The sequence below is a fragment of the Amaranthus tricolor genome, chromosome 1, assembly GCF_026212465.1.
Source record: "Amaranthus tricolor cultivar Red isolate AtriRed21 chromosome 1, ASM2621246v1, whole genome shotgun sequence".
Classification (NCBI taxonomy): Eukaryota; Viridiplantae; Streptophyta; class Magnoliopsida; order Caryophyllales; family Amaranthaceae; genus Amaranthus; species Amaranthus tricolor.
The window spans coordinates 4,612,291-4,631,076 of NC_080047.1; the positions used below are offsets into that span (position 1 = coordinate 4,612,291).

Consider the following 18,786-nt stretch of genomic DNA (forward strand, 5'->3'; position numbering starts at 1 on the left):
AATGGAGTAATTGATATCAACAACCAAACAACCGAACGAGTAATTAAGAAACCATTTCTTCTAAATTTAGTAATGACAAGAGAGATAATGGAGTAATTGATATCAACAACCAAACAACCGAACGAGTAATTAAGAAACCATTTCTTCTAAATTTAGTAATGACAAGAGAGATAGCCATTCAATCTAACAGATTGAATTGTGAATTTTATTGAATGAATGAAAGCAAAGACGTACAAGTGCACTTAAGCACCAAAATTTAGCGGCAGGTATGCGGGTTGGAGGAAGCCTAACACTTGCACAACACATTCATAGCCAAACCCCAAGTCGCTCCGACAGTTGTCTACTCGTTTGAGGTTCGATTTTCACAACTAACAAACAGAAATTTCCTCTACCCTCCATCTAGAGCTATACTTTGCCCAAATACGAACAAAGGCCAAAAAAATATAGTCATCATTCACACTTCGTATGCACATAAGCTATCGAATCCCATGTACTCATTATGTTGAATCTTGTACACCATATTTGAAATGCCAACCCCGCCTGCAAAATTGTAACAAAAACCGTAAGCCCATGTGAAACGAACAAAAAAAATTAACTTGATTGTAAAATATATCTACATACCAAGTGAAATTGCACTGACGAAGATAGTGAATGCCAAGATGAAGATAATAAGAGAGGCTCTTCCGATGATGGCAATCAATCTCCTTACGAGAACCTGCCCAGCTAAGGCGGCAAATGTTGCAACAGCAACGAGGTATCCGGCTGCACATAGACACGAGATGGTTCAACAAAAAGATAGACGAAATACAAATCAATGTTTCAAGATAACATAGACCTAAGCTTTTTTTCGTTTGTCGAAAAGAATAAGTACAATAAATTTCATACCAATGCATTCACAAGCCGAGCTTACCGTATGGAATGGGGAATCGTTTAAGGAGGTAGTATTCTACGACAGACATCGATGAAGAGAACATCATGGCGAAGGTAGCTGTAGCACTTGATACCTGTGAAAGCACAATCAAGAATGCAACGAATTTCATTTTCAGTCTATTATCAATGATAGAGTTATGACTTGTGCCCTATTCTTATTAACATATAAAGCAAAACACAGTTTTGATTAGTAAAAACTGTTCAATTACTAATAAAAGTTAATTCATTAGTACAAGGTATTTATTTAAAATACTTAAAAATCGGACAAATAGAGAATCGGGTTTTGTCTCAATTGAAGCAAGTATCGTTTTTCCAGGCAAATCACTAGGTTCGATTCTCACTACCCCTCCCCTTCCCTCGGCCTACCATGTGATAAAAAATGACAAAAAAAGGTGACTAAGACTAATAACCAATTAAGCATCCTAGTAAATATCGAATTTATCATAAACAACCTAATTATGTCTAATACTAGTGATTAAGAAAATAATGACATTGATTGATAGACAACTTGCTAAACAAAATCTTGTTTCCTAATTGTTTTCAAAACCATCATTCCTTTTCCTTTCTTTTCTATGGTTCCACAAGTAGGTACTCTAAAAGACAAAGAATTCATGCTCATTTCTTTATCCATATCAAAGTCTGAAGATGAACCAAGATAATAGGGAGAATTTGGTTTGATTTCTGGTGGTGGCGGTGGAGTCGTGCCCGCCATTGAAGATGAATTGAGGAAGAAAGAAAGTTTAGCCTGATACCATGAAGAATCAGGAAGAATCTGGAAGAAGCAATGTGTTGTTCCAGTTGCTTTATTTCATTTTGTAAAGCTTATTTATATTACATGAGAATTTGTCTTAATTTTGTCCTATGTGACCATGACTAAAATCCCCTCAATAAAGTCAATCTTAGGTGAATAATAGCCTATAGAAGAGAAAACCAATATGAAGGGGCAATAACGAAAGTCACCTTTGGTAAACAGGAAAAGCAAGACATGTATTTGGACTAAAAGTTCGGAAAGCGTTGTGATGATTAAGATTACTAACTACAAGTCATAGGGAACTAATCTAATATTCTCGGTATTTCCCACTCATTTTGCATTTTGTTAAGGTATACCCCAAAAGCACTCATACCGGAAAGAAAATGATTAAGACGGAATAACATAACATTAGCCAATTAAACAAGTAAAGAAAATTCTCTCTTGGTAAGTACTGTGTCACGTGTGCACCTAAACTCGAGGGATTTCTATCTCATAGAAAAAATGATTATAGTCTAAATCGACCTATAACTCCCATGGTCCTTTAACTAAGAAAATTCACGTATATAGGGGACAAACTAAGGGGTCATCGGCAATCATAATAAGCATGAAAAAGTGGCAAGCTACACAATTTTATCAAAGAGCTAAACCGACCTGAGGTGGGATGCCCAACTCCAAAAACAAGGGGCCTAAGATGAATCCTCCGCCAAGACCAAGCAGTCCTCCGACCATTCCAGCAGTAACACCAACAAGCATGCATATAATCAGCTGGTGAATTTTCCAGGCTCCAACAGCATCTCCTCTTGAGGAGATCACTCTTTTTCCGGTATACAACATATACGCTTCGTATCCAGATGCCCCGAGTGCCACAGGAAACTTCACAAATGGGAAAATTGATAAGTTCTCAAGATATTATCGCAAATTTCATCTGAAATTAATAGCCATATTTTGAAAAATATGATCGTAAAGAATTTTTATTTTGGAAAAAACACAAGGTTTCAGGACATCCTAGGAATAGAATATGTGACTCTAAATTATCTTGACGGAAGGACTAAATAGTTAATCAAGATCTTAGGCACATCGAGGATACCTGAAGGAGATTGGTGGCCCAGTATCCAACGGAACAAGTAGAGGTGTATTTCTGCAAGACAAAGATTCATCGAATTAGGTTCAAGGATTTGCTTAGGCTTAAGAAATAAGAAAAGATTTTGAACAAACCTGGGCAATTTCAAGTCCCAGAATAGCAAACCAAACAGCAAATAGAACGCCCACCGCCGGCCAATGCACATTTTCCCTTAGAGATACCTGCTCATACAACAATATCAGTTGCAAATTTCTTTTAAAAGTAGATGTTTACATGAAATTGGTACATTTATAAGACCACTATAGTAATTACACAGTGATCTTACCTCTTCTTTTTTGGTAGGAACTGCAGGTAGAACTTTGTAATCACCATTATCACCTAAAAATAGGAAAATTTTCCATGTCAAAAATGTCCCAAAACATAAAAAAAAAAATTACCTAAAATAATCCAACCTTTAGTCGATTTTCCTACAATAATCCCAACTATTGATTAACCATGAATAATCTAAACTATTAGGTCACTTATCCAAGAATATTGTTTTGCATATTATGACTTGTTATTGTAGGTAAATTAATCAAAAATAAATAAATAAAATAAAATAAAATAAATATTTTAAAAATATTAAAATACCCTTCCTCCCTAACACATTGCCTCTGCCATGCCATCCTTCCTCCCCACTCAATAACACCTCCTCATCTTCATCACCTCAAAAGCCAACTAGACAAAGGTCGGTGTAGAATGTAGATGATTGGTTGTAGATGGCAAAACAAGACTGGTGCGGTGGTGGCCGGTGAGTAAGGTTGTTGGGTCGGTGGCTGTAAGGGAGGGAATGGTGGCAGGTTGGGAGGGGCAAGAAGATGGGAAGAGAGGTGGAGGGGCATGGATATGGGTAATTAATTTTTTCATATTTTTAGTTTTTTTAATTAAATTTTTTATTTTCTGATTTATTTTAATTTAATTTTTTTGTAAAAATGACACCCTGTAAAGGTTACTGGTCACTATAGTATACTTTTGGCAAATATCCTTCAAAGTACGGATTATTCATGGATTAAAAATCTGATATTCTAGGTAATTTTTCCAAAAAATAAACAAAAAAAAAAAAACTGAAAAACTTTCAATATAAAATAAAATATGATAAGGGCTAAATGCTAGATACCATTTGATAATAAACGTTGAGCAGCCTCCTGAAAACAAAATAAAAATAAAGATTAGAGGAAGAAACAACAAAATAAGGTTGACAATTAGGTGAGGTTTTGGACATGTGCAACATTTCCGACTGCATAGGACTCCAAAAGTACGAGGGCCCAAATATTAAATTATACTTCTTCCTATTTATCACAAGTGTCTCATTTACTTTTTGGACACTATTCATCTCTTACACTTAATTTGTATTTTATAATCAATCTATAAGTTAAAACATAGTCAAGTGGGATCTTGTTTGATTCGTCTTGATGCAAGGATTATTCATATCAACTTTTCATAATTTTTAATTATACACAATTAAAGATATTAAGGATTGAATAAGCGCATTGGATAGAGTACAAAAAGCAAACGGGACACTTGTGGTGAATAGGAGGGAGTAGTATATTAAGATAGACTAGGTTGTAGAAGGTTTTAATATTAAAGAATAGAGGGCTCAAATATTAAATATGAACAATGTCTTAAAATTATTTGCCAATTTTATTCCAAAATAAAGATAAAGATTAAACTAATGCAAAGAATTAGTAAAGTAGAGGACCTTTTTCATGATAGTTTCTTTCTTCCAAGCATCAACACCCTTGAGGAATGCTTTGGTGGAAGTGACTGCATATTCAAAGTGCAAAATTCAGTTGTTTTTGCATATATTAATAATAAAATATGGAGTAATTAATTAACAAAAAGTATAGTGGCTTAACATACATAAGAATAGAATAATGAGCAAAACTGTGATCATCCAGTCTGCAAAAATAACATTAAAGGCAACTCCAATACTGATTCCAAGCACCAATACTGGTTGAAAGAGAAGTGCCAAATCATAATCAATAACAGGCATATCCAATGTTGGGTGCCTTTGTTTAAGATTGTAGTAGACAGTTGAAGCTGCTGCACCCATAATCATACCTACACCAACAACCCAACATTTAAGAGGGGATAAAGGTCACCAATGAAAAGCTACAAAAATTGATCTATTCAACATTTACTCTCTATAACAATCATCAATCTTTTAGGTAAACAATTATTATCAAAATACAAAATAAAAATTACTTTTTTAAGGTTATACTTTCTCCGTTCCATTATTCTTATTACATTTCACTTTTTACACAATTCTCTTTTGATCATTATGTATTGAAATATGCAAATCTAAAAATCATAAAAAGTTAATATTATAAAGGTATGCGATTAAACAATTCAAATAAAATCCCACTTGACTATATTTTTCCTAACATATTAACCCAAATATATAAAATAAGCTTGAACGATGAATAGTCTAAAAAAACGTTACAACGAAAGAAGTAACTTATAAGTAATTTATCGAAAAAAAAGCCAGTTTTAATTTTAAAAAGTAATTTCAATTCACTATAGATCAAGTTTTGGATGGAGAATCATGGGTTGCTAAGTAGTTTAGGCTTTTCTTTTCACAGAGTTTTGATTTATATCACCTACAAGAAGGTTAATTCTCTACCCCAATAGAGGATTCTCCATACTTATCCCAAATCAAAAAAAGTCATGGGTGAAATAGAAACACCAAAATATCTGGAATCAAAATTAAAAATGATCTGAAGTATCAAGTCTATACTACTAGTACTATGAGTAAGCGACTACATCAAAACCTAAAATTAGTCAAAAAAAAGAAATCATAAGTTTATTCTTAGAATTAGTCTTTTGAGGCCTCACATAATCAATAATTTGAAACAGATCAATCATTAAATAATGAAAAGAGCATAAAATTGATCCTTGAACAGCCAAAAAACAGAATCAAGACAAAATGAAGAACCAATAAAAAAAACCTTACATTTTGATATGGCAGTTGAAGATTTGGAATCAAACCCAATGATAAGGGTAAGCATAGGAACGTAAATACCACCCCCACCAACACCTCCTACACTCCCAAATGCAGCTCCAAAGAATCCAATCAAAGACCCCACAATAATTTCCCATCCAAATTTCATATCCTGTAACAATCACATTAATTCCATAATTAATAACCAAATAAAATTTTAAGGTTGAACCACTCAGGATTTCATTAGTACAATACTATTATAAACACAGAATTAAAATTTTCTCAACTTACTGGCCAAACATGAGTGTAACTATTTTGACCACTTTGCCATAAGAAATTGATGGCTTTTCTCAGCAAATTAACCTCAACTTCTTCCATTTCAATCTCAGTTGCAGCAATTTCTTTCAAAGTATCCTCCTTTGCTGATACAAATATCAGTAAACAACCCACCAAGAGAGTACTAAACAAGATCATAGACCCAGATTTACCCATCTTACTTTTTGAAATTATAAATTAAAACCACAAATCAAAATGCGTAATCTTAGTCTTATCTTAATTCTAGAAAATAAATACAATTTAAAGAACCCAACTTTTTATCTTATTTTGGTGGGTTTAGACTATAGTTCCAGTCAAACTCAGGAACTTTACCCTTTTTTAAAATCCAATTCTTTCAGTGAGCAATTTATACAAACACCTTATGACAAGTTGCAAAAGAAGACAAAATTTGACATCTATAATGAAAAGGTTGATAATTTTTATAGAAAAGAAGAACAAAAAGTATCAGGAGATAGTAATGACACGTTAAGTATGATTACTACACGTTTCCGGGAGATCGCAATCTGCCTTCTGATTTTCACACCTTCTTGTATTTTGCTAGGGTCAGAAGGTGGGTTCTGGGTTGTGTGGTTCTGGCCTTCTTCCCTATTTATGTCAATTTTATAAATGGGTCAATTTTGCAATCAAATTTACTTGCGCTAAATGACGTACGGAAAGACAACTATGACCAGACGTATCCACCACAGCTGACCTGACAGCCCTTATTATTTACCTTATCGCCCCGATATTTCTTTTTTTCTTTTTCTTTTTTTTTTTTTATCAATTGTCATTTTGATGGAGAAAATCTTAGTAAATCACAGTTATTTGTAAATAACTATTAAATTTCTTCGTTCCACCATACTTGTTACATTTGACTTTTTACGCAATCAATCTGTTATTTTTATCATTTATATATTAAAGTATACACATCTAAAAGTTATAAAAACTTAATATAATGAAAGTATGCAATTAGACGATTTAAACAAGATCCCACTTGATTATATTTTTTCTTACACATGAGCCGTAATATATGAAATAATCTTGAACGATAATAGCGTTAAAAACATTTATGTAGAGAGTATTTCAGAATGGAGGAAACACAAATAAAACTAATAAACTAATCAAAATAAAAAAATAATATAATAAAAATGATGGACCTATACCACTGATTTACAAATGATGTAAATCACGGTTATTTATCCGATAAAAGCTTTTTTGATCGTATAATTCATTTTGCATCATTTTTGTTTTTGGACAATGGCGAACCACTTTCTTTTAATCTCATCCATACATTTTAATACTTTTTTAATTTAATCCGAAAAACTCATTCTTTCTCTTTATTTATTATCAATCTAGTTTTTTTTGTAAATAAAACTATATTTCTTTTTGATAAAAAATGAGTGGAACGGAGGGATGTTTCAAAGTTTCAACCACTCTTACTTGTAACACTCTCAAATAGCAATAGTCTATCTTCTGAATCAGATTTGATTTTTATAATATTATGAGTTGAGTTGGATTATATTAAATTTTAATTAATTGCGTCATTTTAGAGAGTTTTACCCAAAAAAAAACAAAGGAGTATTTGGCATATGACAATAAGCACTTTATTAGTAGTTAGTTGTTGGATTGTTCAGTAGATTTGATTGACAATCTAATGGCATTTATTTTTTCTAGTAAATCCATGATTATGAAAATATTTGATACTATTACAAGAATCTAAAAGAAAAGTAAGTCAAAAAATATATATATATATACATTGTACTAATTTTATTCGGGCTCTAACTTCTAAAAATCTAACTTTAAAATTATTTACACTATTTTTAGTCTTTTTGAATATGTAAGTCAATATAAAAAAATAACATAATTTAATTAAAAAAAAAAAAAAAACTCATCTTAAAATGGAAATTACAAAAGTGTAGGACAGAGTACGATTTTGACCGGAGTAACTTTTTAATTTTGCAATGATTGATGAAACAAGGTAAAGAAACACAATTAACTCGGCTAGTTTCGGTGTGTGATTCACATATTACACGCCTAGCCTAGCGCTTTAAAACTACACCCCCTGTTACTTTAATACACCTTTTATTCTACTGAAAATGAGATATTTATTTTTTGACACTAGTTATTTATTGTTTTTAATTTGTATTTTATTTTTAATTTATTTATAAGTTTAAATATAGTCAAATGAGATCTTGTTTAATTAATTTCAATATAAAGATTATAATATCTACTTTTTATAATATTTCGTATTATGTATAATAAGAAATAAAGTATTAAGAATTAAATAAGTGCATTAGATAGTGTAAAAAAAATATCCTCTTTTCAGTGGAATGGAGGTAGTATTACTACATGCTACCGCACTTGGCACAAAATTGAACAATACTGAATTTGGTTAGAGTTTAGTCTGGTGAATACTGATTTTGTATTGATTAATAATAAGAGGTAACACCTCTATTTATACAAGTGACTAGGACTAAAATAAGAAAACAAAATATTAACCTAAACCTAAATAATAGGAAACAAAATAATCTTAATATTCTAAATATTAAAAAAATCTTAACTTTCTAAGACATAATATTTTAAAATAATATATTTATTTATTTTCATCTTTATTTTATTTTGCATTTTGTTTTCAAGCATACTCTTGTTATTCATTTTCTTTAAGAAAAAATTTCTTATCTATTATCACGATTTAATATCATTAACCAACTAATGTCTTACAGAAGGAACCATAAGTACAAGAGTAGTCCTCTTATCCATGAGATCCTGACTGGTACTTCATAACATTAATTCCTGTAGATCAAATATGAATTGGTTACCTCTTTACTGATAACTGATACGAGCTATCATTTCCCGGTTCCTTCCATATTAAAGGTCAATGTATAACCTAGTAAGATAAACGTTTCAAATTGCTCTACTACTCATTATAGCATAATAATATATTGTATGTACTCCATATTCAGTCCTTCTTATGTATGATTATCACGTGTCTATAATGAATGGGTCGGATCGGATTTAAGACTTAATTATTGCATTATTAGCTTATATAAGTCACCTAATATAATGTATATTATTTTACGACCCGTTTAGTAGGTGGTAATGAGAATGAAAAACTAATGTAATTTTGGTTGAAACATCTTTTGGCTACTTTGATGGCCATGCTTGTCCAACTTCAATCATCTCATTTACTTCATAAAATTCATTCCAATTACTATTGGGAGAGGTGATATTAGGTGTTTAATGGAAATTTGTAAAGAAAACAAAAAACATTATTGTGATCAAAATTTCATTACCATGGAAATGATATGAAACTTTTGATGAAATTTACACCAATAACCAAATGGGCTGTTAGTTCATCACTAGTTTGTTTGCTTTGTTTATTTTTGTGTTAGTTTGTTTGCTATCTTTATTGTTTTAAATTTTTATAGTCGTATTGCCTTGTTCAATCTTAATTATGTCTTGCCTTTGTTTTCTTTTACAAATCTATATTGAGTCGTGGGTCATTCAAATCGCAAACTTTTATTGAGTCGAGGGTCTCTGCGATCGCAAACTTTTATGATAAGGTTATAATGAGCTTTCTTCTATCGTATCAAATGAAGTACTTTAATTATTTTAATGTAATTAGCGCAGAAACCTAGTTAAGATGGAAGGGTTTGGTATAATCATCCCACTAGACTGTTATATATATATATATATATATATATATATATATATATATATATATATATATATATATATATATATTAAAAGTTTTTTAACCAAGTTTCATACAAGACATAATAAAGGAGAATTTATCCTAATTAGGCCATCTTCCCCTTCTAATATAGTATCCTTATCCTCTTCATATTTACAAATTGTTGTATAAAGTGGTCTATCTGTAAAATACGCTTCATACATAAATTAAATATACTATTATAATTTTTGTAATAGTCTTCTTATTGAGAAATAGTCTATAAAAAAAAAAACAAATATGCTTTATATCCTCTCAGCCTCCGAGCCTCATAACCTAAACTCCAATTATAATAAACCTTGTTCAAATTAGGCACAGATCTTACTTAGCTTCCAGCTCATAAGCATGTATGATTATTGATTGTATAAAATATTGGATTAATTACGGTCCACCGAGTCTTTAATTATCCCAAAATGATTGAATTAATTTAATGTCATTATCAAAATTGAACAAATCTAGTCATCTTCTGCTCTTCTATTCAGTATTCAAATTAGTCAGCTTAGCAAAATTGAACATAATTAATTTAACATCATTATCAAGAATTGAAGCCACCACTAGATGCTCCACCGTGTAGGTCCCTGGTCCCTGGTCCGGCTGTCCCTGCGTCTAATTTAAAGCTGGGAGCGTTGAATATTCTTTACCCGCGCCTACTTTCACTTTTTTTTGAAATAATAATTGAACTCCAACACAAATTTGATTCTCTATAATTATAATATCTAAGGATCTGTTTTTTGAATTTTAATAAATTGTAAATAGGGTATTTTGAAGATAAATTAAATTATGTATGATTAATGCATGTTTATTTTTTATAAATTACAGTCACCAAAGAGTATCAAAATCTACAGCGTTCAAGTCAAATCACATAATTCCGACCATTAAGTGGTTTGGCTTGACACCATAGATTTTGATACTTTGCTTGTTGTAATCCGCAAAAAATAAATATGCATTAAAGTTGTAATTCGAAAAAGTCCAAACTTTAAGGCTGTGTTTCGCAAATTATTCTTAAGTAATATTTAAATTTTATCAAGCATTAAGTGTAGATATCATTATTGATTTTTTCTAGATATCAATTAGAGTAATTTATAACATTTTTCACTATAATGTAAACTTTTTTATAATTTTATAAGATCTATGTTCAAACTTTAATATTATATGAAAAATCAAAATAAATCTAAAAATGTCACATTGATATTCAAAACTCTTTACACACTTTATTAATATTCAAAACAAATTAAAATATGTCACATTGAATGACCTAGCTTTCATTGCATCCCCTTTACAAAGACTTCCATCAATTAGGTTACTTGATTAAACTAAATTAGCTATAACTAGTTTTTTTGGAGTGTCTTGGTACATTGTTTGAAATTTAAATAATGAAAATAGTTAAATAGACATCTACTTGTACTAATGTTTGTAATTCTCTTTAAAGTGGCTTGCAAGAAATGGTGATTTTGAAAGATAGTTGAGAACCATACTTCATTTCTTGAAGACCATTTCCTTCTATTAGTGACTAGCGTATCCACTATTGAGTATAGGCGTATAGCTTAAGTTGTTCAACTTAGTTTTACTCGAGATAGCTTTTATATTATACTTCTTTTTGTTCTTGTAAGTAATTGGGCTTTGTTATTGAGAATTACGATATTAAAGTACTCTGTTTATAAATTTGGACTACTTATATGAAACTATCTCACTATAAAATAATCTCATACTAAGATTTATTCGAAGAGTATAGCGTTTGCAATTTGCATAAAGGAAGTAGTGATTAGTATTCATGTGGCTACACCCAAGATCTAAGCTTTTCAATTAGAGAAAATTTGAAATAGATAAGTAAAATTATCAAAAAAAAAAAGCATACATTAAGCTATATTTCAACTTATTTTCAAATATAAGCGCCTAATTCCCAAACCTGAGGTATGGGTTCTGTTTGCACTTACAAACTGCGAATAAAGGGTTTGATTCAAAAAAAAGTCAAAGGAGCTGTTCGCACTTACTAACTGCGAACAGAGCTGTTGGCTTTTTTTGACCAAATATCATGTTCGCAGTTACTAAGTGCGAATAGTTTGGTTGAATTTTTTTGACCAGTTTACCTTTGTTCACAGTTACTAACTGCAAATTGAACCGAACCTGAGCTCTGGGCTGGAGGCACTTACATTTGAAAATAAGTTGAAATATAGCTTAATATATATATATATATATTTTTTTTTATATAATTTTACTTGTCTATTTCAAAAATTCTCAATCAGGGCCTAATTCTATTCCCCCGGCCTTAATTGTCGGCCCAAACATGAATATTTGAAAAAAATAAGATTATTTAACAACTTTATTCAAAAAACAAGCTTTGTTCAAACTTTATTTCCAAAATAAGCGTCCTTGTCTCCAAACCTAGGCTTGGTGTATACTCGCACTTACTAACTGCGAATTAAAAGAAATGGTAAAAAATTTAGTCAAGAGATATGTAGTCAAACATAATGTCGCTGTTACTAACAGCGACAAATCCCTTGACCTGGTTTGACTTTTGTTGAACTTTTTGTATGATTTAAACTAACCGTTGTAAAATTGAAAAGTAGCCGTTATTAAGTTGAAAATAGCCATTGTTATTATGTTCTATAAATAACTTCATCATCTTCTTACTTCATTGTATCCAAACTCCATCATTCTTGTTCTAGTTAATCGATTTTGAAGGTAATGTAAAGTATTATGTTAGTATTATTCTCAATTTATAAATGTTAATATTATTTTTGAATGTTTACTTATGTACTATATCATATGTGTTCCGTAGATGTCACAGGAACATTCTATTGAAGAGCTTTGTGATTGTGGTTATGAAGTTGAGATTAATACAGATTGGAGCGACGTCGATCCTGGCCGTGATTTTGTTGCTTGTCCTTTCTACTTGGATGAAGGATTCGGATGTACGTACTTTAGGTAGGTTGCTCCGAAGGGTACCAAATCGCTTGAAAAAGAAAAACAAGAGCTTAAAGATGAGGTATTTAATCTCAAGAGACAAATAGATGATATGGAACATAGGAAAGAAGAGACTGAAAGGATTATGAGAAAGTTGAAGAAGAAATCTTAGTTAGCGGCGGTGGTTTAACTTAACGAATGAACTATGTAATTTGATATGGATTCGTTGAACATGAATAAAATTGTGTTGAATTTTCGAGAGCATTTCCCCAATTTGAATATGATTGTTTGTTTGATTTTGATTAAATTCATACTTAATTCTTGGCGGAATGATTCATCGCCGAAAACTCTGAGTAATTAACATCATTTTATTCATAATAAACATGTGATAATACGATAAAAATATATACATCTACATATATATTACAAATTATACACAAAAGTCCAAATGCTACAAATATTCAATATGTCCAAATGTTCAATATATACAGTAGCCTCACCTAGAGGTAGGTGGAAGATATGTGTCTCTTGGCGCCACCGCTCGACTAAAGCCATGACTAGCGCCCGATCGACTCTCCCATAAGCGATGAGGTGAAAGTCGCACAACCTCACTCGCTGAAAGTAGGGGATGATCCGTGCGTCAATGGCCCACGGAGCAGAGTCGGGATGCCTGGTGTATATGGTCTCCACGTCGGACACCTAAACGCAAAGATTATATTAGCATAAAGTTAAAGTATAAAGGCATGTACATTCAAAATACTAAGTTCACTAACCTGGACATCCTATAGTACACTGCTCCTGTGATCCGCCTGCATCGTCAGTACACTAGGATCTCGAGGGCCTGGAGCTATTGGATCCATCTCTACTGCAATTCATTCAAATCCATGTTTGAGTTGTAGGATCCACTCATATTGTATTTAAAACTTACATTAACAGTACTTCTTGTAGTGTCAATGCCAATCTTAGAGCATATAAAATGTTTAAATTCATTCAAATCCATGTTTGAGTTGCATGTAAATAGTTTACGTCTTCCCCCAACATACTTAACATTGCTACTACTTGATCGAATTGAACCATTCTAAAAACATACAACAGTCACACGATATGAAATCATTTCTACAAAAATACGTACAAAATCTACATCACCATCAAGTTCATAAATATATACTACATAACAACATTGATTAAATTTAGGTTTTGCATTCAAACATTCTCTAAATGAAACTCAAATTTAGGATTTGCATTCAAACATTCTCTACATTAAACTCAAACATTTTCTACATTAAATTCATGAACAAACAACCTCAATATGAAGATCATGGCAAATAACAAGTACATTTGACATATTCACAGAATTTAAGTGTAAATGACCACCATAAATGACATACATTTTAAAATCAACAAGAACTAAAAAATAAATAATAAAAACATACTTTAATAAGCTGTAGATCAACAAGAAGTAGTAGATTGCAAGTTTAAGAACCTGTATTTATGTGAAAGTTCATGAACATTTTGTGAACCCTAATTTTCGAAAAAGGAAAAAAACACAAAAAAATAGCACCTTAAGTGAACGTAGGAAGATAACAGAACTAATTAGTAGTGGAAACTTGGAATAGGATGAGATTAATAAAGGATTGAAGTTGATTTTAATGGTGGAAAGAAGAGGGGAGATCTCGTAGGTCGAATGAGGAAGTAAACTAAAATGCGGAAGAAGAACTGGAAAATTTAACACGCATGAAGTCGCTGTTACTAACAGCGACTTGACCTTGTTGACCAGTCAAACATTCGGTCGCTGTTAGTAACAGGGACATATTCATTGACCAAAATTTTGACCATTTCTTTTAATTTGATGTTAGTAAGAGCGAGTTTACACCAAGCTTAACTTTGGAGCCAATGACGCTTATTTTGGAAATAAAGTTGTTAAAATAATCTTACTTTTTTCGAATTTCCCCAAACATTCCCCTATTAGCAAATTCATGCAAGCCCATTGCTAACTCATATGACTTTGCATGGACGTATGCATATAAAATTTTGATGTTTTTATTTATTTTTTCACAATTTTCAAGATATATTTCAATTCAATATATATATATATATATATATATATATATATATATATATATATATATATATATATTTATATATATATATATATATATATATATATATATATATATATATATATTTATATATATATATATATATATATATATATATATTTATATATATATATATATATATATATATATATATATATATATATATATATATATATATATATATATATATATATATATATATATATATATATATATATATATATATATATATATATATATATATATATATATATATATATATATATATATATATATATATATATATATATATATATATATATATCATTAAAAAGTATATAATGAAAAGATAACAAAGGGAGTAGTAGCACTTCATCCAAAGTAATACCAAACACAACAGATTATAGAAGTTTGAGTGAAACCTTAAAGAACGTGTTAGTATTGATGAGGAGACCATAGGGTAAACTTCAATATATAGAATCAAGGAAGTTGATTCACATTACTCTTGTTTTTTTTTTTTTTTTTTTTGAAACGTGATTCACATTACTTAATGGCTTCTCATACGGAAGCTAATGAAATATATTTTTACGGCTATTCTTGTGAGAGATCGATCTCAAAGATAACTTTAAAATAAGAAGCGCACATATTTATTTTTTCTTTAATTTGTATTAATTGAGTTATTTGGCCCATATATCCAATGTGTCTTTGAAAGAAATCGTCTCTCACAATAATTTGTGATATTTTTATAGGATGAACTCAACAATTATTTTTGCGTGTTTGCTAAGTTGACTTTTTCTTTTCAATGTTATATATTCACTCTGTTCTCCAATTTGAAATATTCTACCTTAAGGAGAGAGATATTTGATTAATATTTTTGATACATATTTAGAAGATAAAATAGATCCATATAAGATCTCGTTAGCTTCGTGTTAATGTATATACTGTTTTATTATGTATTCTTTATAATTGTTTATTATGTGTATTGATGTTTAAATTTGTTTTGAAAATTGTTTGAAAAGTAATGAGAAAAACAAAAGAAACAAAAAAAAGTATTATACAATTTAATATCAATAAAAAAATCCGACTAACATTTTTCTTTGATAACATTTATATAGATATTTTTAATATATCATCAGTCCAAAATGTGATTTTATAGAGTGCAATATAATATTCGTTCAATATGGTTTTAAATATTAGTATATACACGCTGGAACGATGTAATCAGCAAACATGTTGGCAAATAGGAATCGACTTCAAAAGTCAACAATCTAAAGTCTAACTTCTTGAATTGAAACATCAAATTTAATATCAAGCTTCAATTTTCATGTAGTAATTAAATTCAAATCATAGTGTGTACACATGAATGCATTTAAGCTTATGCGGCAGCGAGTACGATCAGCCCAAGCACGTTCATCGCTTCGGCTCCATCAAAAACTCCGTCTGCCGCCTTCAAAACCCCATCTTGCACTGTCACCTGTTTCGTTCCCACCAGTATTGTCGCCGTCTCCAAGGCATCGACGAGTGGTGGGAGTTGCTGTTGCGGGTATCGTCTTGGCCGTCGTCGTAGTGTTGATTGTTTTGGTTGTTTTGTTGTTCAAAAAATGGAGGTCTAGAAGAAATGAAGATATGCCGAAAGAGATAAGTCTTGGTTCTTCTACTGGTCTTTTGGATCGTCTATGATATGCCTTGTTTCATGAGAATGTAGAAAATTGTTGTCACACGTTTTAAGAGTTTTTAGTATTATTTAGTTTAATTATTTTGTTGTTGCTCGAATTTTCATAATAGAAAATTGTTGTTCAAAAAATTGTTGTCTAAGTAATTTATTGCGAAGGAGTTATTACTTCTGATTTTCAAGGACCCATATTGATTCTAAGAGAGTAATTACTATTGTCATAAGTAAATTTTGCCAGATATTAATCACATAAGACCTCACGTCAAAATAAGTCCTAAGTAGTAATCCACCTTGTAACCACAGTGCTCCTGGAAGGACCTATTAGGCAATTTGTCTCAGATTGATACTGACTTGGGCGTCGGAGTGGGTCCTTGGAAAAACATTTCGGGCCCTGCTAACCCCTTGTTGCATTTTACAGGAACAACCATCTTTTCGAACAATTTTACTGCATAGTTTGGCAAGATAGCAAGGACAAGCTTCCACCAGCACTTAATCTCTGATTAATTACTAAACAAGAGATTAAGTTCTTAATTAATTGTCTACTAAAGTAGACAGGAACACTTTGGTTCCATTTGTATTACGGCTCAATTTGGATTGGGTTGGAATGAAAAAATTAAAACCATAATAGATTTGGTTTGATTTGTATTAGCTTTACGAAAAAGCAAACCGCAAACTGAAGTTTCTTCTTTAGTTTTGACCGATTTTAAACCGACTCAAAACACCTGACCCAAAATTAATCCGATGACTCGAATAAACACCTCTGCATGTAAGTCCTTTAATAATGATATAATCAACCGTCTCGCATATTCATAATAACAACTTTTCTTGCTAGTCTCTAAAGAGACCGTATCTTTGAGAGACATATTTCAAGCCCAGCCCATTAAAGATTAATGCATATTCACTATATTCTTAATATCTACTTACATTATCATTAATGCTTACTTACCGTATTCTTAATGTCTATTTTCAATATCTTAAATGTCTACTTACACCATTCTTAATGCGTACTTATAATATTTTAAAAACTATATAAGGGGCCGGTCCATATAATTAGTCTATTATTCTAATGCTTACTTCAAGAATTCAATTGACTTTTATATAGGTTCACAACAAGTCTTACTTGAGACCGTCTTTTGTAAAGACGGCTCTCAAAAGCCCAGTCCAAATATAATTTATGTTAATTTAAAAAAAAACAGACGCGCGCTTCTCAAGTAGAATATGTAAAGTCACATAATATATTTGGGGTTATAACAACATTTATTTGGTGTTATAACATAATATATATTTATGATTATAAAATAATTTATTTTGGGGTTATAACATAATATATTTGAAGTTATAACAAAATATATATATATATATATATATATATATATATATATATATATATATATATATATATATATATATATATATATATATATATATATATATATCTGAGGTTATAACATAATATATATGAGATTATAACTACATAACATAATATATTTGGGGTTATATCACAATATATTTAGAGTTATAACAATGTATATTTAAGGTTATAATATATATATATATATATATATATATATATATATATATATATATATATATATATATATATATATATTGTTATAACAACATATATTTGGAGTTATAACATAATATATTTGGTGTTATAAAAATACTATATTCTCAAACACAGACTATTATACACCCAACTATATATTATGTTATAAACCCAAATATATCATGTTATAAACACAAATATATGTTGTTATAACCCCATATATATTATGTTATAATCTCAAATATATATATTGTTATAATTTCAAATATATTATGTTATAACACCAAATAAATTATGTTATAATCTCCAAATATATGCTGGTATATTATGTTATAATCCAAATAAATGTTATAACCCTAAATATATTATATAACTTTTTACATTCCACTTTACACGCACATGTCGGCTTTTTTTTTTAATTAATATAATGAATTGGGCTTTTGAGAGTCATCTTTATACGGTCTCTCAATAAAGAGGCTGTTAAGTTTATTATATATGATATCATGAATTCATGACGACCGTTCTGCCAATACTTTCGAAACTGAAAATTCGTAAAGCCATGAGCCAAGCCGCGATCTTGCAAGTCCAACACCACATCTGCAGCCCAGTAAAGCCCAACCCAAGCCCAGAAAAATTAGGGTTTTACAACACCTCGTCCTCCATCTTCCTTTAAATCCCTTCCCCTCCGTTATTCGGTCCCTCAATCGTCTTCAATTCTCCCAATTTAGAATTTCTGTTTAGGGCTTCCAAAAGAATTCATTAATTTCAATTTAACTCGTTTTCTTAAATAAATTTC

At 30.4% G+C, this 18,786-nt stretch overlaps 1 protein-coding gene across 1 annotated transcript; it reads right to left on the reverse strand.

The window, feature by feature from the left end:
• Positions 1-107: 107 nt before the first annotated feature.
• On the reverse strand, positions 108-6,744 carry LOC130815836 (sulfite exporter TauE/SafE family protein 3-like). Its single transcript, XM_057682340.1, has 12 exons — positions 6,034-6,744; positions 5,755-5,914; positions 4,662-4,862; positions 4,501-4,565; positions 3,919-3,946; positions 3,088-3,140; positions 2,897-2,983; positions 2,769-2,819; positions 2,333-2,554; positions 911-1,004; positions 622-762; positions 108-540 (listed from the first exon to the last, which is right to left on the reverse strand). Exons 1-12 carry the CDS (start codon positions 6,232-6,234, stop codon positions 455-457), a joined length of 1,389 nt encoding a protein of 462 aa, XP_057538323.1. The 5' UTR covers positions 6,235-6,744; the 3' UTR covers positions 108-454.
• Positions 6,745-18,786: the final 12,042 nt, after the last annotated feature.

Bases quoted from the DNA above. Each gene is read 5' to 3' on its own strand.
- LOC130815836 (XM_057682340.1), bottom strand. From the start codon at position 6,234: ATGGGTAAATCTGGGTCTATGATCTTGTTTAGTACTCTCTTGGTGGGT. The intron at 5,915-6,033 runs GTAAGTTGAGAA...TGATTGTTACAG, and splicing joins GTTACACTCATGTTTGGCCA to GATATGAAATTTGGATGGGA. The intron at 4,863-5,754 runs GTAAGGTTTTTT...TTGTTGGTGTAG, and splicing joins TTCAACTGCCATATCAAAAT to GTATGATTATGGGTGCAGCA.